At 45.7% G+C, this 25,333-nt stretch overlaps 1 protein-coding gene across 4 annotated transcripts in view; it reads left to right on the top strand.

The window, feature by feature from the left end:
* The window catches only part of PALM3 (paralemmin 3), a 198,018-nt gene extending 173,079 nt beyond the window's left edge, over positions 1 to 24,939 (top strand). For 3 of the 4 annotated variants that reach the window (XM_086963661.1, XM_086963665.1, XM_086963666.1), the window contains 3 exons: positions 5,868 to 5,961; positions 6,524 to 6,548; positions 22,118 to 24,939. In XM_086963661.1, the coding sequence (XP_086819787.1) occupies positions 5,868 to 5,961; positions 6,524 to 6,548; positions 22,118 to 24,633 (2,635 nt within the window). In that variant the 3' untranslated portion in view covers positions 24,634 to 24,939. The remainder of the gene's footprint in view (positions 1 to 5,867; positions 5,962 to 6,523; positions 6,549 to 22,117) is intronic. The other variant, XM_086963663.1, reaches the window with a different exon arrangement.
* Positions 24,940 to 25,333: the final 394 nt, after the last annotated feature.

The following is a 25,333-nucleotide window of genomic DNA, read 5'->3' as shown; positions in this document are numbered from 1 at the left end:
TTGTCATTAAACTAAGGTGCATATTTACAAGGTCTCGCGCCACTGGAGCGACACTTTTTTGATGTTCCGGTGTCACACAAGGCTGAGCCAGATTTACTTGGCCACACAAAGCCAACCTGCGTGGCTTTTCATGGCCTTGTAAATATAGCCCCCTTTCGCACATTACTCTGCTTGAAAGGGGCACACTATGGGTGTTGCTGTGGGTGTTCCCAAGCAACACCCATGGCTTCTGACACATTCCCTGATTTATAAGGTCTCGTAAACCTGGAAATGCGTCAGAATCTAAGGCCTCCCCACAAGGGAGGCGCTAAAGTGGCACAACGAGGAGAAAGAGGAGAAATACCTGTATTTCTCCTCGTTTCTTGCGCTTTCTGCACGTTCTGCATTCTGCAGCACACATAGAAGGAGGAACACACCATCAGTGATTGTTTGTGTGCAGGAAGGGACACCTTCCTGCACAAAAACAATCATCCCTGCAACGCAGACACCCTTGCAACATAAAGCAAGGGTGCCTGCATTGGTGCTAAGTAGCCAATTGTGCACCAGCGCAGAGGAAAGCACAGTGTTGAGTCCTATTGCTGTAAATGCGACGCACCCCTGTACTTTCCTTATCACGCAGTTCAGCGCAGCAAGATGGCTTGCAGCGCCGCACTGCGTCATTTTCTAGCAAATATGCCCCTACATTTTTGGGCTTCCGTCTTGGATTCCAAGCTTGCAATCCATGACTTGCTCGATCGCCGCAGGTCCAGTTGGATGTGCTCAGACAATCAAGTGGTTCTTTCCATCTCATGATGATGATGAGTTTTGAATGGAAGTGTAGACCCTGGTGGCATTGAGGAGTGGTAGTGGGAACTCACAGATGGTGGGAGTTGCTAAGTCCTAGAGCACCTCCTTGAAAGCCACAATGGCGGTGGGAGCACAAATTCAAATATGCGCCCCTCACCCACCCATTATGTCCATGTTACGCCTGCTGCTGCCAGTAAATGTGCAAATTATGTTTTAACTACTTCGATGCTGATGACGGAACCGCTCGGTCATCAGCTGCGGTTGGGCTATGCTGATGACGGAGCGGTTCCGTCATGGCCCGGCCACCGCGCATGAGCGGCGCGCTCTATTAGGCGCGCGGGGCCGTGACGGAACCGCTCCGTCACGAGCACAGCCCAACCGCGGCTGGTGATGGAGCGGTTCTGTCACCAGCATGCGGCCGCCGCGCGGCCGCCCCGCCCTCTTAGCGCCGCGGCGGAATAGCCGCCGCAGCGATGGGGTTAACTTGCCTGTTTAGTGCATAAATCATTTCATTAATCACCAACCCCAGTATTTGGCCAACCATCTCAAAATCCATTGGGGGGGGGATGGGGGGGGGGTGGGGAGGTCCAGTTCTCTCAGAGCGAATCTATCTATCACTCAGGGTCCCAAATGAGAAAAGCAGGCACAATCCTTTGTTGGTAGTCAGAGCTCCCGCCCTCTTGCCTTGAACATCCTTTCACGTTATAAAGTATTGTCTCTTCTGGGTTGATCTTTGCTGTGTTCTGACATGTATGGTGTTAGCTTGAAATGTGTTTTATGTGTCGGATATGTTTTTACTGTAAAGCATTGTGATGCCTTTGACTTGGTTTTCACTCTCTTAAATGTATTGCCATTAATTAGAGCCCACGAGCGAAACTGCTACTCGTTTTCAAACAAAAGCTAGTGATTCTTGAGAATCTGGCACGAGCTCAGAGATGTAACTGACAAAACAATAAAGACACACTCGAGATAAGGAAAAACCCACTTTCCTGCAACCTTTTAGTGTTGCCGCTATGTAGTCTCCTGTTGTGCAAACTTTTGCCCTCTAGTGGTTCACATTGGAATTACCGCTTGTTTTTCTCCACGGTTCAGTCACCCGTGGCGCTGCAAGGAGGGAAATGAGATGCTGCATGTAAATCCAACCAGGACAGAAAAGTCCAGGAACTGGCAACTGATGCCAACTGGCACTCAATGAAGCTTGGTTGACTCAAAATTAGAGGCTGGCTGCAAATGAATTACAGAGCTAAGCAACCGAACTCTACGGGACAATTTTGTAAAAAACAGGCATGCATCGCAGCGCAGCCCCCGAAGAGGCTGGGCTGCGTTGCGTGACAGGGAAGCGGCAGGAGAGAGCCACATCTAGAGCTATGACTCTTTTCTTCCCTTTCCCTAGCGCCGACTCTGATTTCAGCTGCTGTGTGCGCCAGGCACACATCTTAACCCCATAGCGCCAGGATGCTTTCCTGGGTCTAGCATAGGTTTCGGTGAGAAAGGGTACCCTTCCAGTACAAAATACTATGCTTGGACAAGTTCGAACATTTTGCCCACTTTTTATGTGGGCCGCCCAGTGCAGCATGCATGCAAAGTAGCAGAGCCGGTCCTAGGCCTTCTGAGGCCCCGGGCGAAAGGGAAGATGTGAGGCCCCTTTAAGTGCCTTACTGCCTGCGCGAGTGCGTGCAACGCTTTTCCCGCATTTCATATCGGACCCCCTGCTCTGCGGTCTACTCTGCGGGGCCGGCGGCGGGGCCTCCTGAGCGCGAGGCCGTGCCCATACCGCCCATGCCTAGGACCGGCCCTGCAAAGTAGGAAAAGAAAGGAGAAATGAAAACGTTCTCCTTGTAACGCCTCCTTTTGGATGGCGTTAACTTTTGGCACTAAATCCTGTCGACAATTGTTTGTAGATAGGGTTTTGCATCAAAAGGCATGGGCGGTTGCATGAGAATGCTCTGTACCACCCATATAACGCCCTATTGGGGCTAAGAAATGCAAAGAAATGCTTTGCTCTGCTTTGCGTTATTTGTAGGGTACTTTCCAACACAAAACAAGTTTTGCACTGGAAAATAGAGTGAAGAACATTTTGTGCTGGTTAGCTTCACTTTCGTGACGCTAACCCAGCATAAAATGTTTGAAAATCTACACCAGAAGGCCTGCCGTCAAAGTAACTTCATCAACATGACAGAACTTGCAGAAGTGATTATGGGAAGGAGTAAGGACGCTGACTAAGGATGGTATTTTTAAATATTTCTATCTTAGAAAGATAGGACCATGCTCAAAGAAAGTCCTACTTAGCAAACGAAGGGCTTTACACTAAACTGTCTTCTGTAGCAGAAGCTAAGGCAAAGAAGTCCAAGACGATGCAATATCTCAAACATACTCAGGTCTGGTATTGTATTGTACTGTAATTGCATTTATATAGTGCTTAATACCGCTGATTCTGCTGCAATAAATGATGGACGGATTGCTGAATAAATCAAGCATTCACCCCCAGTCAAGAGATCTGGGTTAAATCCGCCATTCTTTTGCTCACCATGCCACCCCAGTTTGGGCCCAGTCATATGCAAATCAGTCTTGACCCTGTTCCTCATGGGAACAGTCCAGCTCGAACTGCCAATACCTCTGATGAGGTGTTGAAGCGCTTTATGCCAACCAGGCAGCACGCTGCTCCAGGTAGTAATTTTGCAGCTGTTATCTGGATGTGTTGCAATCTGTTCCGAACACAATGTTCCCCTAATCTCACTTTGATAAGAGGATTCTACATTAGGGGAGCCATATATGGGCAACAACCCCACACCGTAGCAAATCACAACTAAAAAGGCTGAAGCATATAATGTGTTAAGGGCATTACAAAAATGATTCAAAAGCCAAGTCAAAAACCAAACCATGTAGGTGCTCCATGAGACGCGCGCAGTGCAGGTGCTTAGTGACAAACTAGTAATCGTGCAAAGCATTAGCTGTTTGGTTCATGGAGTTAAAATTTAAGCTGCAGATTTCTAGGTAACAGTAGGTCTTTGGTTATAGGGCGGGGCGAATTGAACTGATCCTAGACAAAGATGCAGACACAAGGCTGGGGACAACATAGGCTTCTAGAAGAAAGCCGATGAATGGCAAGCTGGCAAGCTGCAAGCCTAGAGGCAGAGACTGCAAGTAAGGTAGGCTGTAAGATACAAGAAACTGCAAGTAGTATATGCGGCAAGATGAAGATCAAAAGACTGGGTGCAACAAAGGCTGAAGGATGAAGGCCGAGAGAGTGTAAGCAACACAGACGCACTGCAAAAGTAAAATCAGAACGAGCGAGCCCTCTGCTCTGAGAAATTGCACAAAGCGTGATCATGGTTAATAAGAAACACATCAAACCTAGGAATAGTGTACCCTGCAGTTTAGGAGGACAGTACCAATGGCCAGATGACCAAACTGCAATTTGTAGTTTGTTTTGTAGTACTACAAAATGTACAACAAACTGTATGTTTTGCCTACACTTACATGTGCAAGGATTCCCGCCCAGAGTTCAGATATGTTTCACACACATAAGTATAGATTTTAGTAGTAAATGTGTTAGGGACACAGGAGAGGGGGTGGAAAAAAGACAGACTTACTGCTAAAGGAGGTGGGGTTAAAGCTCAATAAGGGGGGCTTGGGGAAGGTCAGGGATGGTTTTAGAGAGGGATGCAACCCACCCACACAAGAGTAAGCCAATTGCATTACTCTAGGGGTGGGGACATGTAACTTACACTTTTGTAATAAGATTACAGACTGGGTTTGTGCATACAAAAAGTAGCAAATTTACTACAAAGCATAAACTTACTCAAAAGTGTAACTTACTTTCATGAATGAGGCCATTAAATAAATGGAAATTGGACTTGGATTCAGATAAGTGAAAAGTGGACTCTGTACTGGAAAAGAAGTGAGAATAAAAGTTGATGTTAAGCAGAATAGCATTTAGAAACTGAAGGAAAGGTGGTTGGGCAGCAAGTAGAATAAACTCTCTTAGTAGCCATACTGGGAATTATGGACAAGCTTGGTGGCACTAAAGCAAGCTGCACACTTATCAGCTTAGGATCGCGAATTGTCAAAAGAGATATAGCAAAAAAATGGAGGGTCAAAGTGCCCTCCACAATGTAAAAATATAGACCAGGCATTCACCCCAGCTTTGTCCATGAGAAAGCTATCTACAATGCAAGGGTATGCTCCCAGAAACCCACCAAGATTTGGAGGACATGGCAGGACACAATGTAGTCTGTAGGCAGCTTCTACTCTACTACCCGATTAAAAGATCCCGACTAACCCATCACTCTCCCATTGTCTCAAGAATATGGAGGCAGAGCTGTCCTGTCCATACAGCCGGGATGAAGTTTGTGGTAGTGCTTGCTCTGCTGCGATTACTTGCTACTGTCATACAAGATGTGTAACCGGACTAAATAGATCTATGACATGTATTCTTTTATATTTAAGTATGACTGTCCGACCTGCTTATGTTCTTGAAAATCAATAACACATTTCTGAGTAAAAGAGGAAACTGAATCAAAAACAAAAAGAACAACCAATCGGTTGTCATGTCTCAAACTTGGTTGTTGGTACCCTCAATCCTACCAATAAATTAGCCCTACACACTAACTAAAGATCATCGTAGCCTATACATACATGAATTTCGTTATGGCCAAATTGTTATTTGAACGCAGATTTATATTTAATGTACAGGGCGCAAGCTTTCGTGTTATCTTGGTTGTGGCCAATGGGAAGCCAACACAGAGGCAACTTTTTACATCAGACCACCCTCCATTGGCAGGGAGAGGTCAGAGCAGGAGCCTGAGTATTCTGGAACCTGGAATCACTACTCGGAGAAAAAGAGTGCTTAGCAGACAGGATGAGGGGGGGGATCAGGCATGGGTTGGCAAAACATTTAAGGCAACAGATGTCTGCTGCAGGTCAACAACATGTCTTGCATTCTGATCCAAGATGGCGCCTGGGGTTGTTAATCCAACTCTATATATTGTTTCTGTTATGCTCGTCCGTTCAGTCTTGCCTGCGTCTCTGCTCCGCCTTTCTGCCTTATTTGGTCCTAACTGCCACAGTCTCCTTTGCAGTCTGCAGAGCCAAATGAGCCAGCTGGAAAACCACACCTTCAATTCAGCAGGACCCGTGAAGGCCACGGCACAGTCGCTGGACACTGCTCTCCAGGTAAGCCTGGACGTGGGGCACTTCATAAAATGTCATAACTATGTTCCCTATAGAATCAAAGATGGGTTTTCCAGTGGTTTACCAGTAAAAAAACTATTTGCCTGAGTCCCATTACTATTCTTCTGAAAAGAGACAGGGGTCCTGTCTAGAACAAGATAAACTACTGTACTGGAAATGAAATTGATCCGGTCAGGGTGAAGGGTAACAGAGCCTGATTAGGTGAGAGATTGTGACATGATGGGTTGAAGCCAGCTCGTTTGTGATTGGATGGTTGGCCAGAAGCTGACAAGCTAGGGGTTTAAGGTGTAGCAGGGGAACTCTCAGGCCACGTTGGGGTTGTAAATGGGGTGAAAGGCCATCAAAATTGTGGAATAGGAAGTCGCGTGACTGAGGTGTTATGGAATTGGGGAAAGTGGTGAGGGGGACCGACAGAGGGAGAAGTCAGAGAGCTAGATAATAAAGAGTTCAGGGGCATAATAGGGTGAGAGGTGGAAGTGTGGTAGGTTGAGAGATCAAATGCAATGTTCCCATCTCTGATCATATTTGTACTTTTCTGTTTCAGCGGAGCACAGCGACCGACACATCCGGTAAGTTTATTCTTCTAGGCGGTATGAAGTCTTTGTCGCTTTTGGCAGCATGCATACATGTTTTTTGCTGCTCCCTTCATGGTTTCTGTCAATTCTACTAGGATGATGCCACTTTTTTTCGGCCATTTTACTAGAAAAGACCTCCATTTTCTTGGAGAATGTAGGGAAGTAAGTGTCCAGAATTACTTTCAGATGTGGCAGTGTAGGAGAACGTGTCGTGCAGCCTCTACTTCTCCCGGGTAACTGTTTTGATAAATGCAATCCTCTGAGTTTGTGATCTCATCTGTGCAGGTTAGTCTCTGTTGTCACTTTAGTGTCACTAAATCTGTATTTGGTCTTTGCCTGTGCGTTGTGTGCCACCATAGTGAAATATTGGGAATCCAGTTTATTCGCGCAGTGATCTTAGAATTGCAGCTTCTTGTGGTTGCCTCCGGTTTGCCTCCAAGCACATTGTACAGTGCTCTCTATGGGTCTGTTCCAGGTCCAGGCAAGTTCAACTTCATGTTTGTGGTTTCCTATCTTAGCAATCTATAGGCGGATGCCCCTGAGGGACCGAAGGCTGTTAGGCAGCATTTCAGGAATTCATGGGAGAGTTTTGCTACTTCGGTTTTCAGCCCCTGGTAGTGGAGTGCATTCGTCTCACTGAAGTGGAAGCGGAATGTATACGTTGTTTTTTCATTTTGAGCAACAGGGAGCATCTCTCCTTTTCTGTTCTGTGGCCATAATCTGGCGTTCTGTGCACACAGGGAGCTTGTTTGTAGAACTGCAGGTGCCCAATTTCTGTTGGGGAGGCCCCCCATCCTGTATAATCTTATAGTGCTATGTCCCACAATTTACTCTCATAAAGAAAGATTGGGGACATGATGCTGGCAGATATTTGTAATACTAATATTCTTGGTGGATTGAAGTATGATAAATGTTACTTAATGGCATAACAAGAATGGGCTTTTGCTTTAAATGGCCGTAACGCCAGAATAAAACTTCAATATATGCTTATTATGTACCCCATTTGTGCATCAATAACAAATAATTTGAACTTGCTTATGTTGCCCTTTGATTTCTTCTGGAAAGTCATCATTCTGTTTTTTAAGTTTGTGTTTAAGTTTATTTCCAGAGCCTGTGTTCCGCAGTATTCTTCCAGGGGGTCAGGATTGTGCCACGGCTCTTCTTCAGTGGGCACTATGATCAGTAGTTTATCTGCATGTGACAGAGGTTTCATTTCTAAGACATGCAGCTTTAGACATGCAGCCTGGGATTCTTCTAGCAGTTCTGGTGAGCCATTAAATAAAGATTGAACAAGGTTGGTTGAGGTTGCACCCTTTTAAGACTCCCGTTCTTTTTGAAGACCATTGTTTGCTAGTTGTTTACCTTCACTTTACAGCCGATTACGGTGTACATCGATTTTATAATGTAATGCGACTTCTACTGGTGGCTGTTGATCTTTGAAAGAAGTGGTAAAGTTTAACACTAACCCCAATTTTCAGCAAGTGAGCAAGTTTGACTAGTTCATGGAGGTTTCAAGAGACTGTCTCCTCTCGAGTTCAAAAGTGTGGTTTACAAAAATGTTGAACATGAGTTTGTTAAAAAGCTTAAGTTTCGAAATGGCACTCATAAAATATTCTGTGCCAGCGAAAAAGCTTGACCCACCCCTGGAGAAATGGAGTTACAGCTGCCCTAAAATAAGTTTGAGAAGACAGTGGGCACATTTTCATTTTTGCAAAATTTCTCTAATTAAAATGTCTAAAAAGCCATAAGTACACAGATAGTTCAAGAAATCTAATTTTAACTGGTCTATCATTTACTATGGGATCAATCTACAATTCTACATTTTCTTACCTCTCAGTTCCATTACATCTCTATACAAGGGTCAACCTTTTGCCTAAGCTGGGCACTATCCTTCCATTGGTGGCCCCAAAACACCTTTTATTTAAAGCACTTAGAAATGGCCACATTGTATGAAGCGCTACATAAAAAAAAATAATGACATTGCACATAAATGGGTCCAACTAGTACAGCGTCCAAAAGGCGGCGCAGGCTTGTTTGCAGTGATCCCATTACCCCCTCAGGACTTCAACACCCACCCATGCACCTCTTTACCCCTCTTCAAAGGTGACACTTCATTTAATAATGCCGCAATGCCGAGCTATATATTCTTCTTTTAAACTTGCTACTCTGATCCTGTTGATGCATTTTTCATTTAAGTTTATGAAAATCTTTGGTGGGCTAATTGTTATTAATTTAAAACATGTGCTTTTGACTGAAACGTTTAATATCTGATCCTCCTGCAGCTGGTGCACGTGGACAGGGTCCTATCATTTATCAGGCAGATCATACTTTAAAAGGAGTATGTGGAAAGATTGAGAATCATGTGTTTTATGGAGAGGGGGTGCTTATGCTCATTTCTGAAACCAAGATTCCGCCAAAGGCAAGACATGGCCTTGAGGCAAAAACCAAAAAGTTAAAATAGTCTCCCTGAATAGTCTTCCTAATCTTTACATCTCCCTGAAATGGGACATAATTCTGGAATATTGACTACCTCAGGGAGTAGCTCACATTACAAACTTAATTGTCCTTTTCTGCTTTCATTAGACTTTATTTTTAATAAGCTACTGAATGGGACATGCGTTTGCGAGCCATATATTTTGAAAGGTTGAGTTGGCCCTGAGTTGCTGGTTGAACTTTGCAGCAGTTAACCCTCTGAGCTAACTTCCCATCCCTTGTCCGGTGACTCCAAAATGACAAGAATTACCAACGTAAACCAGGGCTAGCATTTCACCCAGTGTGGGTCCCATCTTTTTAAGACCCCATTCAAGGGCCAAAGGACCGACGGGGGCTCCCGGACTCCAGTCGTGGTATTTGAGGTCGTTTGCCACAGGTGCCTTGGGGTCCATTCTACTCTGCAAACTGGGTCAAGTACAGCCTTTCAGCACTTACCTCTCAAGTTAGTGAGAGCGAGCAATCACAGGCTTCTTTGGGAGGTCGTATCAGGGGCTCGAGCGCAGAATTCAGCAATCAACCAACAGACGCACAAACCTGATATCTAACCCAGTGCTCGTCATCTCAAAAAACAGAAGTATGTTTAATTTAAAAACACATACCAAATACTGCACAATTCAGTTGTGAATACAGGGTGATGGCTCACTTCAAAATTCCAATGTGGGCACTCTGCTCCTCCTCCTCTCTGTACGCCCTATGCCCTATCCCCCCCCCCCCCGCCTCAGGTGACACTGTTTAGGACATCCCTCCAGGAAACTGTAGCATGAGCATGAATTCGGGTCAGGAGCACATACATTCCCCACAAGTTGAAATGTGCAATCAGTTCACTTTTGTTCTTACCCTCATCGTTGTAGTGACAGAACACAGTCTTAAGCCCTTGCGCTCACTGTAGCGCATTTCAGCGGCTTGGTACCTGCCGAAGGTGGAGGCCCAGGGGCGTATCTTGATTAGTAAGATTTGGAGGGGTGTGAGCATCAAATTTTCCGACCATCAGAGTGACATATAATGTTAAAATAAATAATATGACAAGCAGGGCGTATGAGTGAAGCTTAAGAGGCAGTGAAAGGGAGAGGAATGTGGATTAATAGGAATACTACATTAGAGAAGCACAATATTTTGTATGAGAAACATTGTTTAAGACTCTCAAAACAGAGATGAGAGAGGGTGTGTGTGTTTTTGTCAGTGTATGTATGCATAAATCCCAGCTGAAATCAGACAGACACCTTACCCGACTGAAAGCACCTGTACCCAACTATTCATCTGAAATGACATTTGTTAGGGGGGTGGAAGCTAATCCACTGTCGAAGCCGTGGGACTCAGTTGCTGCTCCTGCACTGGTCACAGGGAGAGGATAGAACTGGAGCCACCCACATCTTTAGTGTGCCCGGCCTCCCTGGACACGCACTGCTGATCATTTCCCTCTGCTCCAGATCGAAGTTTATGTTTAGTCCTGGGTGCCAGAATCAGATGCTTTTCAGAAGTCAATCAAGCAAACAATGATTTGCTTTATTTTCTGAACAAGTTTAATGATAAGAGTCTGTGATATGAACAAGATATGATCTCAGGTTAGGTGTTTCGAAGGGAAACCTGCCTGACTCCTCTGTAAAATGTTACTATGAGTTACTGACCTCAGCATTCTTTGCTTCGTAGGACTGAATAAACATTTTCCTATATTACTGTGCACACATATCCATCCCCCTGTAGTTGCAGGGTAGAGGGCTTTCTCATCTTTGTAGATAGCAATAATGCCTTTAGACCACGTGCCCAGGAAGTGTCCTTATTGTAGTGTGATGCTGAAAAGTTGTAAAGCTTCTTCAATTTGTTGTGAGCCGCATGTCAGGACCTTCTTATATATATGATCTGGGCAGCAGGACTTTTTGATTTAAATATGCTTTTTCGCTTTAACACAGAAGGCCATATTTATCAAGGGTTTGCGTCATGTTTGCACCGCACAACATGGTGGATGTGTGACGCAAACCCTAAAATGCAATTTATCAAGCCCCACGAGGCCACTTCGCGTGGCCCTGCGTGGCTTGATAAATCAGGAGTAACAACGCAGCGCAAATTGCTGTGCTGCGTTACTCTGCCCTGGGAAGGTGTTCCATTGGTCGTCCCATGCAGCTACCATGGTTTGTGACGCATCCTAGATTTACCATCATTGGTAGACCCGGGAATGTGCCATAAAGATAAGCCTTCTCAGGGGATGCGCGACGCAGTGAAATATCTTTATTTCTCCTTGTTTATTCCTCTATGTGTGCTGCATTCAATAGCACGCTTTGAAAGAGGAAAATGCCTCTCAGGATTTTTTTGTGTGCAGGAAGGTGCCCTTTCCTGCACAAAAACAATCCTGCATGCAACACAGGCACCTTTGCACCATGGTGCAAGGGTGCCTGCTTCGGTGCCAGGCAGCCCATTGCGCGCCTGCGCCGGGGGAAGGACAAGAATGCACTGTATTGTAATAAATACAGCATATTCCTGCCCTTTCCCTCTCACGCAGCGCAGCGCTTCAAGGTGTTTGCTGCACTGCACTGAGTTACAATTACATAAATACACCCCTTAGTATTTAACATTCCTCAGACTCTGGTGGAAGTGATCCTAACAAAAAGCAACAGTGCACGACTGCATGATGTGTTTGAGCTCTGCGACCCCGCAAAGAGAGTCTGTTAGAGGATGGTTAATGGAGATCCCGCAGGTCTGATGTCACCGAAGGCCAGACACCCTGCCACATCATCCACTTGTCGAGAGGGGGGGGGAATACATTTAATATGACAACTTGGGGAGCCCACGTCAGACTCCCCAGGAAGGAGTTCGGCAGAATCCCCACCTGCGAACAGCCTCGCAGACGCACATTAGTGTTAGCCTCAGATTTAAGGAAACGACAACATGGTTTTAACTATCCCCATGCGTCAAGTTTGCATGCCTGCGATATCAACAATGAATACATGGTGGCAGCAGATTGCCATGCATTGCATGTTTCCAAAGTAGAACATTTCTCGAACCATTTCACTGCTGACATATTGCTTAGTCCAGTGTTCTTCAATCTGTGGGGCGCGCCCCCCTGGGGAGGGGGGGGGGGGGGGGGCGCAACACCTTCCCAGTGGGGGCGCGCACTCCACTTAAATCTCACCTTTGTTCCCTACGTCCGTGCAAGAAGACTCCGGTATGTGGAAGGGGGAGGGAGGGGAGATCGATGGGGCAGGAGGTGCCCGTTCTTTTGTCCTGTTAACTCTCCCAGGAGGGGGTTAATTCAACGAGCTGACAGCTTCAGCTGCAGTGGGAGGCGAGGGGTCTCCTCTGCTAAAACTGAAAGCGTGTCTGTTTGCTTGCTTTCGGTTTTAGCAGAGGAGACTGCCTCCCACTGCAGCTGAATTAACCCCCTCCTGAGAGAGTTAGCTCTTCTCAGAACGGAGACAAAGTTTCCAGAGTTCGAGTCTCTGAAATGAAACTCAACGCGCTATTAACAACACACTCTGACTTCGCCATCTTTGGCGACCTAAATTACTGGTTTAATGACCCCAATGCTGGCCCTCACGCCATCGAGCTATTCGAGACTCTCGAGAATCTGAACCTCACCCAGCATATCTCTTACCCCACCCATATTAAGGGCCACATTTTAGACCAGATCTGGTCCTGTAATCTGGCCCTGTCTTCACCAGTCACTCTTCCTTGTACCTGGTCTGACCACTACTTGGTGGATACTACCATTACAGTCAGTGGCCAAACCTTCACTCCTTTAATGGCCGGGGGACAATCACGGAAATGGAACACCTACGATGCCCAGGGCTTTCTCTCTGCCCTCGCCGCTTCCTGCCCCGACCCTCTTCCGTCCAGTAACATCGATCACCTGGAACAAGAAATCGGCTCCTGGCTGGAGTCGGCCAGCGACCAGTTTGCCCCCTTGGTTACCTTCCCTCGTACTAGGCACCGGTACGCTCACAGGTGGTTTTCCGACGATCTCAAGACCTTGAAATTAAAAACACGTCAATCAGAACGTATTTGGAGGCACGACTACTCTGACTCTGCCAGACAGGTCTACCTGATCACTCGTAATAATTACAAATCCGCTATCAGGTCAGCAAAAATGGAACACTTCTCCAGCAGGATTGTGTCAGCTACTAATAAATCCAAGGAAGTGTTTAGAGTCCTAAACGAGCTAACTACGGATGATAGATCACTCCCAGCTCAGACTCCTACCCAGGACACCTGTGATACTCTGAACTCCTTTTTCCTGGAAAAAGTCATCAAAATTAAAAATTCTATCCCTCCCCCCACCCAGTTTCCCCCTCTTGATCCCTCCCTTGATAATACGTCGACTTTCACTACCTTTCCTGTTATAGACACGACTTCCTTAGTGGAACTTGCCACCCGTGTGAAATCAGGCTCCCCCAATGACTGCTGCCCTCCCTCTGTTCTGCGCAGTATCTGCCTCAATCTACCAGACAACATTCTACACTTGCTCAATAGCTCACTCACCAGTGGCAGTGTCCCCATCTCTTTTAAGGAGGCCATCTTGGTGCCCCTTCTTAAGAAGCCTAATGCAGACCCCATTGAGCCATCAAACTACCGTCCTATTTCCCTCCTTCCCTACCTCTCCAAAATCCTGGAGGCTCATGTCACCCGCAGCTTATCAAACTTTGTCGAATCTTCCCAGTACCTTGAGCCCAACCAGGCGGGTTTCCGACCCGCCCACTCGACGGAGGCGGTCATTTTAGCAGTCCTCGATACACTCAGGTACAACGCTGATATCGGGAACCCTCAAGCCCTTGTCCTCCTGGATCTGTCTGCTGCGTTCGACACGGTGGATCATAACATCCTTCTCCACCGTGTCGAACAGGCCGGCATCCGAGGCGTGGCCCTCGATTGGGTCAGATCCTTCCTCACTGGCAGAACACAGGCAGTCCGCTTTGGTCCTTTTACGGCAAAAAAATCTCCCACGGTCTGCGGAGTCCCCCAGGGCTCCTCTCTTTCCCCGCTTCTATTTAATTTGTATCTCCGGCCACTGATTCAATCCCTCCTCAAATGGGATATCACAATTTTTAATTATGCTGATGATTTGCAGCTTGTTTTTTCACTTAATTCCCCTCTGGCCATCAATACGTTCCATGCTGTAATGACTCACATACAACTCTGGATGGACCAGAACCAATTAAAACTCAACCCAGGAAAAACTGAGCTTCTTCTTCCTGGCCTCAGCCATATCCATTGGGGCCCTCAGTTCTGGCCGCCGGAGCTTGGTTCCCCCCCCACCCCTGCTAAAACAATAAAAAGTCTGGGCGTAATTATTGACACCGAGCTTACCCTCAAAGCCCAAGTTGGAGCGGTAATTTCATCATGCATGTTCCAGCTTCGAAGGATTCGCAAAGTTCGTCACTTCCTCCCCCCTGCAGCACTCACCCAATCTGTTACTTCACTGGTACTCTCACGTCTTGACTTTTCTAACTCTATTTATCACGGCCTTCCACTTTATCTGCTGAATCGCCTCCAGGTCGTCCAAAACCAGGCAGCTCGCCTGATCCATGGACTACCTCGTTGGCAATCCGCTAAACCTTTGCTCCATAGCCTTCACTGGCTCCCTGTGAATCAAAGGGTCGCCTTTAAGGTGGCTTGCCTCACTTTCAAATGTCTTCACTGCCCTAGTCCTGGGTTTCTCAACTCCCTCATCCGCCCCTACCGCCCTACACGTAATCTACGCTCTGCCCGTAATGACCTACTAATCACCCCAAAAAATAAAACCAAGAAATTTGGTGGCCGCCGTTTTTCTTATCTAGCCCCCACTCTCTGGAATTCTCTCCCCCTGTCCATCAAATCCTCCCTCTCTCTTCTCTCCTTCAGGAAACTCTTAAAGACCCATCTGTTCCCATCCTTATGTTAGGTTTTGTGTATTTCTGTCTCTCTCACCTGTCTAGCAGCGCCAGGAAGCTTCGGCGTCAGTGCGCTTTACAAATGGCACTTAACATAACATAACATAACATGAAACTCAACATCCTGTGATTCTGGGCAAATCACTTAATCTCCCCGCGCCTAACAAAAACAAGTGGCTAAAGAATCAGGTGACAAGACTAATACAGAGTCAACACATGCAGATTAGGTCAATGTATCAGAGGGATAGTAATATACACCAATGCCATAGCTTGGTTCCCCCCCCACCCCTGCTAAAACAATAAAAAGTCTGGGCGTAATTATTGACACCGAGCTTACCCTCAAAGCCCAAGTTGGAGCGGTAATTTCATCATGCATGTTCCAGCTTCGAAGGATTCGCAAAGTTCGTCACTTCCTCCCCCCTGCAGCACTCACCCAATCTGTTACTTCACTGGTACTCTCACGTCTTGACTTTTCTAACTCTATTTATCACGGCCTTCCACTTTATCTGCTGAATCGCCTCCAGGTCGTCCAAAACCAGGCAGCTCGCCTGATCCATGGACTACCTCGTTGGCAATCCGCTAAACCTTTGCTCCATAGCCTTCACTGGCTCCCTGTGAATCAAAGGGTCGCCTTTAAGGTGGCTTGCCTCACTTTCAAATGTCTTCACTGCCCTAGTCCTGGGTTTCTCAACTCCCTCATCCGCCCCTACCGCCCTACACGTAATCAGACCAGTCTTTGATTTAAGTAGCTTGATGGGTCTACATATGTGCACTAAAACTGGCTACTGAGAGACTGGTAAGCCTCACCAGTGGCAGCAAAAAAAACGAAATAAGGGACCAGAAAAGCACCCACAGACATGGAGAAAGATCACAAATGCCACTATATTATGCTGCATTTTCTCCCAGCCAGGGCTGCAGAGAACCCATTATGGGAGAAAGTGCATCTGCATGTACTCCATCTGCTCCAAGAGGGATCCAAAGATAAACAAATGTTGCCACTCAATCCTTCAGAATGACACCTAAGGCTGTTCCGAATAGTACAAGGTACACTTCAAACTTGCCTGGAATTAAGTCCAAACTCCACATCTTTAAGATTTATGGGGGCTGTTCCAAGCCACAGGCAATGGAACTGGAATATAACTTGCGAAGCATAAGTTAAGATTTTGAGAGCCTGGTACATAAATGCCACGTGTTCAGGCTGCTCAGACATGTTCTGACTACTTCTGAATGCGCCAATTCATACATCTCAATTCTTTTCTCTCAGCATGAAGCCAAAAGTACAAAGGAGGAGATGGTTGGTATTTCAACAGCGGACAATAGTGTGGCTTGAATTTAAAAGTGCACTGAAGTCCCCAAATTTGTACTGTTGTAAGTGGACAATCAAGGTTATTAACAGCAACAGACTGGGGAAACCCTCATAAATGCCATGTAGATTCCATCCAAGGGGAATGGCAATGCAGAACAAGGTTGGGGAGACAGCTGCCTGAAATAAGGAGGAGGGCCAGCGTGAGGAGACCTAGGGACTAAAATAAGAACAGGGCCAGGTAGTGCCATAAGGAGAGGGCTAGGCTGAGCCAGCGCAAGGAGAATGTGGAGCTGAAATGCGGAGCGGTGCCAGCCTGAGAGGAGACTGCGGGGCTGAAATGCAGAGCTGTGCCAGCCTGAGGAGACTGCGGGGCTGAAATGGGGAGAATCTGTGGCACGCCTGGGTGGAGAGAGGCTGTGGGCAGTTTGGGATGCACAGATCTGGACACACATGAGACCACTGCGTGAAGACTGGCAGGAGGCACCGCACTGGGCTTAAGGACTGTGTCCAGCAAGACCACCTCACCTCAATGGGAGGGACCGGTTCAGATGGTAAGGCAACCCTGCGCAGGGCACCATTACTAAAGATGCAACCCTAGCACCCAGCAGCAGAGGGGGTCTGATCTGGCTGGTGGCAGAGCTGTGGGCCCCGGTTACTTAGATTATCAGCTCTGGGCACATGGGTAAAGAGACCATGGGTCGGCCTGACCGAGGCCGGAGGGGGGCGATCGAATGCCAACAGGTCTTTACATCTGAGGAGACCTTGGCAGCAACTTTGGGAAGAACACACACCACCACCCCTCTTAAAAGCATTAACCAGAATAGGGAGCTCGGATTTACAGAAAATATTTGAAGAATATCAAATGTTTATCACCCAGTGGGAAATGGTCCGCCCACAGTGGAGTAGTGTGGCTCACTGGTTAGAGGCGGCAGACCCGAGAGCAGAGGACGGCCCGGGACCAGGGTTCGATTCCCGGCGCGGCAGGTTTCTGGACCAGGGTCAGCAGACTCGATAATTCTCTCGCCTCGGTGCCCACTCTGATCAGCGATCACACTCGGCAACTCTGGGCATTAGCTTGCCTCATCTTCACTAACGGCCCCACCAGACCGCCGGGGATGCCTGGTCTCACCCTGGAGATACCCATTAAGGGACCATCTCTCAGGGAAGCCAGGAAGGGTTTCGCAGCGGTCGAAGCGCCTTGGGACCCTACGGGTAAGTAGTGCGCTATATAAATGCCAATACATTTACATTTACATTACAACTGCTAACTATCCCTGCTTTGTAAAACCTAAAAAACACCTCCCCCTGTTTTTGTCGACCCTCTCCAAAAACCGGGACATGAGCTAAATATGCCTGGAATGTGCGCGTGGCGGTCGAGTCCAGAAATTTCTGTCAGGTGGTGGGGGGGCCCAACATCTAAAAAAATTCAGCTGGGGGGGTTCAAGCTACAAAAGTTTGAAGACCTCTGGCTTAGTCTTAGTGAAAGACATGTATCACTCCCTATCTACATCACAACATTATGAAACTCATTAGCACATAGCTGGCTGTAGCCCCACACCAAAACAAGCATTGGCAATGCCAGTAGGTTTGGGCTCATGAATTAAAGTGCCTTTTGTATCTTTGATAAAGGCAGGGGAAACCCAATAAACCCTTGTAGGCTTGGGCACAAAGCGTTTAAGGTCAAGGGGTGCTACAAGGGACTTGTATGAAACAGATTTCCGTTCATTTATGAGTTGTACATATGTAACAAACTCTCATGTATCCACAGGATAATCGTATTATTTCAGCTATAACAAATATGTAGTTGGAAGGCAAAGAGAAGAACATATAGAGCATGAATCGTTTTAGTATTCAAAAAATTCTTTATACTGCAACAGAAGTAGGGAGACAGGTACAAATGAAATAAAGGAAGAAAGTCATGAACAGAGACCAATCTAATTTGCACTGCAGTTCATAACTGAAAACATCAACTCCAGTTAATTCAAAACACAACCAAAATTAATTAATAAAAAAAGGTTGCGAATTAGTGACACAACAACAGAACAGGAGATGATGGAGTGTCGACGTTTCGGTCTAGGTAGCAGTCGTCAGATAGACCATCATCAGGACGGTGTTTTTTATGCAGGAAAAACTCCCTTGAATCCACGAGTAGGTTTTAAGAGCTTGAATGCCAAAATGGCATATGGAAAAAGATGTCGCATATAAGCGTGGGAACGGCAATGGCGTGTAGCAAGAATGTCTGACACGAAGCTTCAACTTAAAAATTAGATGAATACGCGTAAAGGCAGATTGTCCAATTTCACGTAACGATCAAACATCAAAGGTTCTTGAAACGGTGTTTGGAGCCGGCAAACGGATGCGTTGTCATCGGTGTGTTTGGTAAACCACGTATTCATCTAATTTTTAAGTTGAAGCTTCGTGTCAGACATTCTTGCTACACGCCATTGCCGTTCCCACGCTTATATGCGACATCTTTTTCCATATGCCATTTTGGCATTCAAGCTCTTAAAACCTACTCGTGGATTCAAGGGAGTTTTTCCTGCATAAAAAACACCGTCCTGATGATGGTCTATCTGACGACTGCTACCTAGACCGAAACGTCGACACTCCATCATCTCCTGTTCTGTTGTTGTGTCACTAATTCGCAACCTTTTTTTATTAATTAATTTTGGTTGTGTTTTGAATTAACTGGAGTTGATGTTTTCAGTTATGAACTGCAGTGCAAATTAGATTGGTCTCTGTTCATGACTTTCTTGCTTTATTTCATTTGTACCTGTCTCCCTACTTCTGTTGCAGTATAAAGAATTTTTTGAATACTAAAACGATTCATGCTCTATATGTTCTTCTCTTTGCCTTCCAACTACATATTTGTTATAGCTGAAATAATAGGATTATCCTGTGGATACATGAGAGTTCGTTACATATGTACAACTCATAAATGAACGGAAATCTGTTTTGTATCTTTGAGGCATTCAATAAGCAATCATACATGCACTCTGTCGCTCATATTTTCTCTCCATTCACCCTCCCTTAATTCATTCTTGCATTGGCCCTCAACACAAGCGCAATAAAACACAAATTCAACAACATATGCAAGTTTGATTAAAAGAATATAAGTAGACAAATAAAACATGCTGTCACCTGAACAAAGCGGGCATATGCTTGCAATAACAAAACTAAACAAAGCAGCAAGGGTCCATCTTGACAATGTGTGGTAAATAGTCTATAGTTGTTATAGAGTACTAGTATGGCTGCTACATTTATAAACAATGTGTTGGCGATCTTAAAATGGTAAAATAATGATACACTATGGGCAACAGCATCCCATAATGGTCTACTGGTTTAGAGGAAGTGGCCATGTCCGATGTGGCGCACTACCGAACAAATGAGTGGTAAACAACCGGATAGCACCGCCTGGAGAGCTGCAGTATTCTTAAGGTCAGCTAACCAAAAGTGCTAATTTCCGTTGTGAGAAAAAAGGGGGATCCAAAGCCTACACTGAGGGTCTAGACCCACTTGGTCATCAAGGAATACCTCTTTTTAGGAGCACACGACTTCACCCACCAAAGGTGAAATGTTTCGTCATCAGGCTGTGCGCCTCGCTGGAACACCTAACAAATTCGACATAACTCTTAGCAGGGAACTGATAAGGCCTCTGGCCTTTAACAATCTCTTATCACTATGTACAATCCATCCCCCGATACCCCCCCCTCCCGCCAAAATCCTGTTTCATACAAATACCATTTCAAAACAAAATAATGCAGGCCCACTCTGGTGGCACCATGTTTTAAAGTTCAATACGTTCCCAACAGTCTTGCCCAAAGGATCCCTCCAGACAGCACAGCTCTGCAAAATCATAGATCTTTCTGGTGCACAGCCACCTGGCAACTACTAGCCTTCTTGCTTTGCACACACAGGCACCTAATCCCTGCTCCACATGTCAGCCTGACCACAAGTCCTCTAAAAGGCAACTGTTACCTCAGAAAGGTGGTGTATTTCAGTTATATTATCCAGGCTAAAATTTGGGATGCCTGTAGTTTCTTGTCTAAATGGTCATATCTATGTACCCTCTTCTCCCCACTTCTCCATTAAACGTAGTGTCTCCAGCAGGGTGTTGTGGTCGGAACTCTAAAGGGACCAGTCACTGTTGAAGACTTTGATCCGCAGATCATTTCTATGGTCACTTTTTTGAGGTTGTTGTCTTTTTGGTGAGCACTGCAGGGTGCCCGAATGGAGCTTTCGCGGTGGGAAAAAAGGCCCTCTGTTTTTCCCAGCATTTGAGGCTTCTCTTAAGGCGGTTTCGGTGTCAAAGCTTTTCTCAATGTCTAATAACTTTTAAATTGCAAAATATCTTGCATTGAAGGATCTTATCATGATAACCGAGTTGTGAACTCGGTTATCTGCGTTATCAATTTCTTCGTAATTTACGAGGCAGTTGACAAAGAACACGGTTACTGTGTCTGTGAACAGAAAGTTGTTTTTTATCTTATTCAGGGTCGATGCATTCTTTTCAATTATGATGGGACTCTCTGCGGGCATGTTGTTTTTGACAGGGGTTCAAGCTTAGGATTCACCAAGTGGTGCTCAATTTTCACTCAATAGTTTAGGCTCCAAATGAAGATTGTGATAAAAAAAATTGTATACAGCACTTCATGAAACACTTTTGCGGGTTCCAAGCATTGAAAGTAATAGATATGACAATTATCCTTAATGCTACTTCATGTATCTCTTGTCCACATATCAGATCATCTCATTTTCAAATTACTGGGATGTCTTCAAAGAGAAAATCCACTGTCAACTAAAAGTACACCAACCAGGAAGAACTGGAATCAAAGCACCTTTTCTTATGGAAAGGGAGCATTTCCCCACATTCCTAAAGTTTCCTTACCTTTTACTACCCTTACACGCAGGTGTGCATTACTCTAGGAGTGCGGATTTTAAAATTTCTGGAATTCTCAAAGTATTCCAGGAACACACTTGGGATGCTGCAACAGTCTAAACTGTCCAAGATTCCTTAACATCTTAGGTGGTTGCACAAGGGTAATTGGGCTTAGTGTAGCGTTACACATGGGAAAATTTTTTACAAAAATGAAATATTTTCCCCAGTGGAAAAAGGCATCTTTTTCCCCACTAATTTTGAGAATAGTCATCCCATCCTCGTCGCCAAAATTGTAAAGAATGCACGTAGACAAGAACCGTCTTTATTGTAGAATGCCACTGACACCAGTGAGGGCGTTCTCTCAGTACAGAAGCTTAGCCTAACTGTCACCTCAACCGTCACCCATGCCCAAGGTCCTACCAAGGAACGAGTGGATGTCATAGAACACTTGGGTTTGGACTTGCGGCAGGAGAGACAGCGTGAGGCAAGTCGCGAGACCAGAACAGTAGATACAATGCAGGTAATGCAATAGCGCAATCACAATAAACATAACACATCTGGTCCCTGGAAAAGAAAAGGTATAAGTCTCTGACCATTTCTAAGGTGGGAATTGGCCAGGAAAGTGATGTGTGCATACCCTCAAACATACAACGTAAAGGGGCATCTAGGCCCTGTAACTTCCACTCCCTATCCATAGGCGCAATCGTACTGCCACATAATATTACCTAGTGATGGCGTTATTGTACTTTTGAGCATACAGATTTGAAAATGCAAATTCAAATTCAAATTTAAAAATGTCAAAGTAAGCAGAAGTTTGTTTTACACATGCAAATGCTGGACAATCTGGCCTCAGATTCTGATTTTACCCTCAAGAAAGAGATAATCTTAATTAATCTTCCTGTTACTCCTAAATTTATCAGCTGGATTGGAAGAGTGACTGGCCTGTGGGGTGGGACACAAACCTTAGATGAGATAGAAGAGAATGTCTCTGTTGCCTTACTAAGATATAATTTGTTTTTTCTTTTAGCTAAGTCATCAGTGCACAACAGCGAAAAAGGTGACAACAATACTGTTCGGCCACTTCATGGGGTGACAGCCCAAGAAGAGATCCTTCATGCACAAACCAACGGATTGATGGCTAACTCATTAGAGAAAGAGCCAATGGCAGAGTTGTCCTTGAAAGAAGTGGAGATTCGAACAAGCTCAATTGTTCATGGACAAATGGATATAGAATCCGAGGGTAAAAACACTGAGAAGCACTTAGAAGCTGCTTCAGCAAACAAGATGGAGAACCATGGAGATCACAGAGAACAAGTCCAGATAGAGAATGGACTAGAGGTTGGAGTAAGCAATAGAAATACAGTGAAGCTTCTTGAAGAGTCCAATAGTCATGTTTTGAACCTAAATGCTCCAGAAATCTGCCTAGATAGACTAATGGAGTCACAAATGGTATCAGAGTCCACCACAGCATTCTCTGAAGGAAAAACATGCACAGTGGATGTGGATCTTGAAAGTACTAGGGCTCATCAACTTCCAGAAGGGAAGGCTGACAATGGGTATATCAGCCTCGTATCAAAGGGTACCATGTTGGGGGCAGCAGAGCCCAGTGCAGGACTGGGTACAGTATTAAGAGCTGAGCGAGTCATGATCACAGACGATGGGGAAGAGGTTCTGGTGAAAGCTTTAGAAGGATATGTTTCCAATGATGCTCCACACAACATGGAGTGTCCAGAAGAACCTCTCAAGAGATACACAAAAGGTATTGGAAGTGGCCATTTAGATGTGATGGAACATGATAGCCTTGAAACACAACATACCTTTAAGGGAATGGATCACACACAAGCTGTTCAGGAGATCATAAGTGGCAGGTTGCCTGAGCAAACAGGCTCTCAGGGTGATCTTCCAGTGGATGCATCAACACTCATGGGAAAGGCAGTAGCAGTCCCAGGTAAGATTACCACTTTCGTAGAGGAAACACTATCCACCGTTGGACAAAAGCCAGCAATCTCCATGGTTTCAGAAGATCAAGCGAAAATAACTGTGGAGAAGAAGACAATCTCACTCACGGGGCAAATTGGAGAACTTCCAGAACAGATTTCAGCATCCGTAGAACAACTGTCGTCGATACAAGGGCAAATCCCAAAGTTAACGGCATCAGTTCAAGAGCCAATGTCAAATATTCAGGAATCCATCCAAGAGCACATCTCAGATTTTCAGGCATCAATCCAAGGACAGCTCCCAAATCTACAGGCATCCATCCAAGAGCCAATATCAAGTCTGCAGTCATCCATACAAGAACATATCCCAAGCCTACAAGCATCTCTCCAAGAACCAATCTCAAACTTAGAAACATCCATCAAAGGACAGATTCCAAGGCTACAGGTATCCGTTCAAGAGCCCATTTCAGACCTACAAGCATCCATTCAAGGACAGATTCCAAATCTTAAGGCATCCATCGAAGAGCCAGTCTCAAACCTGCAAGCGTCCATGCATAGACAGATCCCAAATCTTCAGGCATCAATTCAAGAGCCAATCTCAAGTCTACAAGCATCCATCCAAGATCCAATATTAACTCTACAGTCATCCATTGGTGGACAGATCCCAAATCTTCAATCATCCATCCAAGAGCCTATCTCAAACGTTGAAGCATTCTTTCAAGAACAGATCCCAAGTCTTCAGGCATCCATCCAAGAGCCAGTCACAAACCTGCAGACATCTATAACAGGACAGATCCCGAATCTTCAGGCTTCCCTGCAAGAACCAATATCAACAATACAGTCATCCATCCAAGAGCAGGCCCCAAGCCTACAGGCAACCATTCCAAAGCCAGTATCAAACTTAGCAGCATCCATTCAAGGAGAGTTACCAAACATTCAGACATCTATCAAAGAATCCATTTTAGGTGCAGAATCAACCATCGAAGGACAGTTCTCAAGTCTACAAGCATCTACTCAAGACCGAATCTCAGACTTACATGCATCCATTAAAGGAGAGATGCTAAGTTTGGAAACATCCATTCAAGGACAGATCCCAAGTCTTCAGGCATCCATCCAAGAGCCAATCACAAATTTACAGACATCTATCCACGGACAGATACAAAATGGTCAGTCATCCATCCAAGAGCCAATTTCAAGTGTACAGTCATCCATCCAGGGACTGATCCCGAGCATCCAGGAGTCTGTTCAAGTACAGACCTCAGGTCTCATGGAAGGAAAAACTTTACAGAACATAACAGGAGACTTTGGACAAGCATTTACTACAGCACATAAGGTTTCTGAGAATATAAGCCCTGAACAGCAGCCTCTCCTTGAAGAGGTGAACCTCTCTGACATACCAGCACCCTCACTCCTGCAGAGCCTTCCACTCAGTAACACGCCTAAAGATGTAATCACAAAACCACTCATTACCAAAACCCAGGAAGGGCCAGAATACACTGCCAACACTGCACAAGCAAGTCCAAACAGGAGTACAGCCACTCATGTTGATGGCATAGCTCAAGAGAGGCCCAAGCAGAAGACCTGCCAATGCTGTTCAGTTATGTGAACACAGAGGGGTCCTCAGTGGCCCAAAAATCAGACACAAACTCCCTCTGTGCACTGGCAAAATATACAAACCCCACAATCAAGTCCCTTCACTCCAGCACCTTACCTACAAAGTGCGCACAAACCTGGCAGGTCAGAGTACCTTCTCCAAAGCCACTTATGTGTAATCCACATAGACTGTATCAGGACACGAAGCAGCTGGTAGCAAATGCACTGATGTGAAAGCTCACCATGTAATCACACACTGTGAAAAGCATTAATTTATATTGATATTCAAATGTTAATTAAAAAAAGCTCTCCAAGAACACTGAAAATTGCATTCAACTCTAGCTTTTATTATGGGCAACCATGGCAGGTGACACATGCTCTACTCCTATTAGAGCGGGAAACAGTTGGAACAAAGCGGGCTCAGCCATGCGTATTCCGACAACACAAGTGCTACCACGCTGGCCATAGTCACGCATATACCTTAACCACGCATATGTGTGGTTAAGACAGTGGACAGTATACCTGCTGGGCAGAACCAGCAAGGATCGGGAGAGCCAGAGGATGAGGTGAGATAAGTGGGGCTGAGGCTGGGTTGGGGGGGGCGGGGTAGTTTGTAAGGTTTAGGAGGTAGTTTGCAGGGCTATGGAGGGTAGGTAAGTTTTCAGGGCTGGGAAGGGTAGGGTTAGTTTTCAGTGCTGGGGGAGTCGGGGGAG

The sequence above is a fragment of the Lissotriton vulgaris genome, chromosome 1_1 (genome assembly GCF_964263255.1).
Source record: "Lissotriton vulgaris chromosome 1_1, aLisVul1.2, whole genome shotgun sequence".
In the NCBI taxonomy this organism is placed as follows: Eukaryota; Metazoa; Chordata; class Amphibia; order Caudata; family Salamandridae; genus Lissotriton; species Lissotriton vulgaris.
This window is presented reverse-complemented; position numbering and strand designations above follow the sequence as displayed.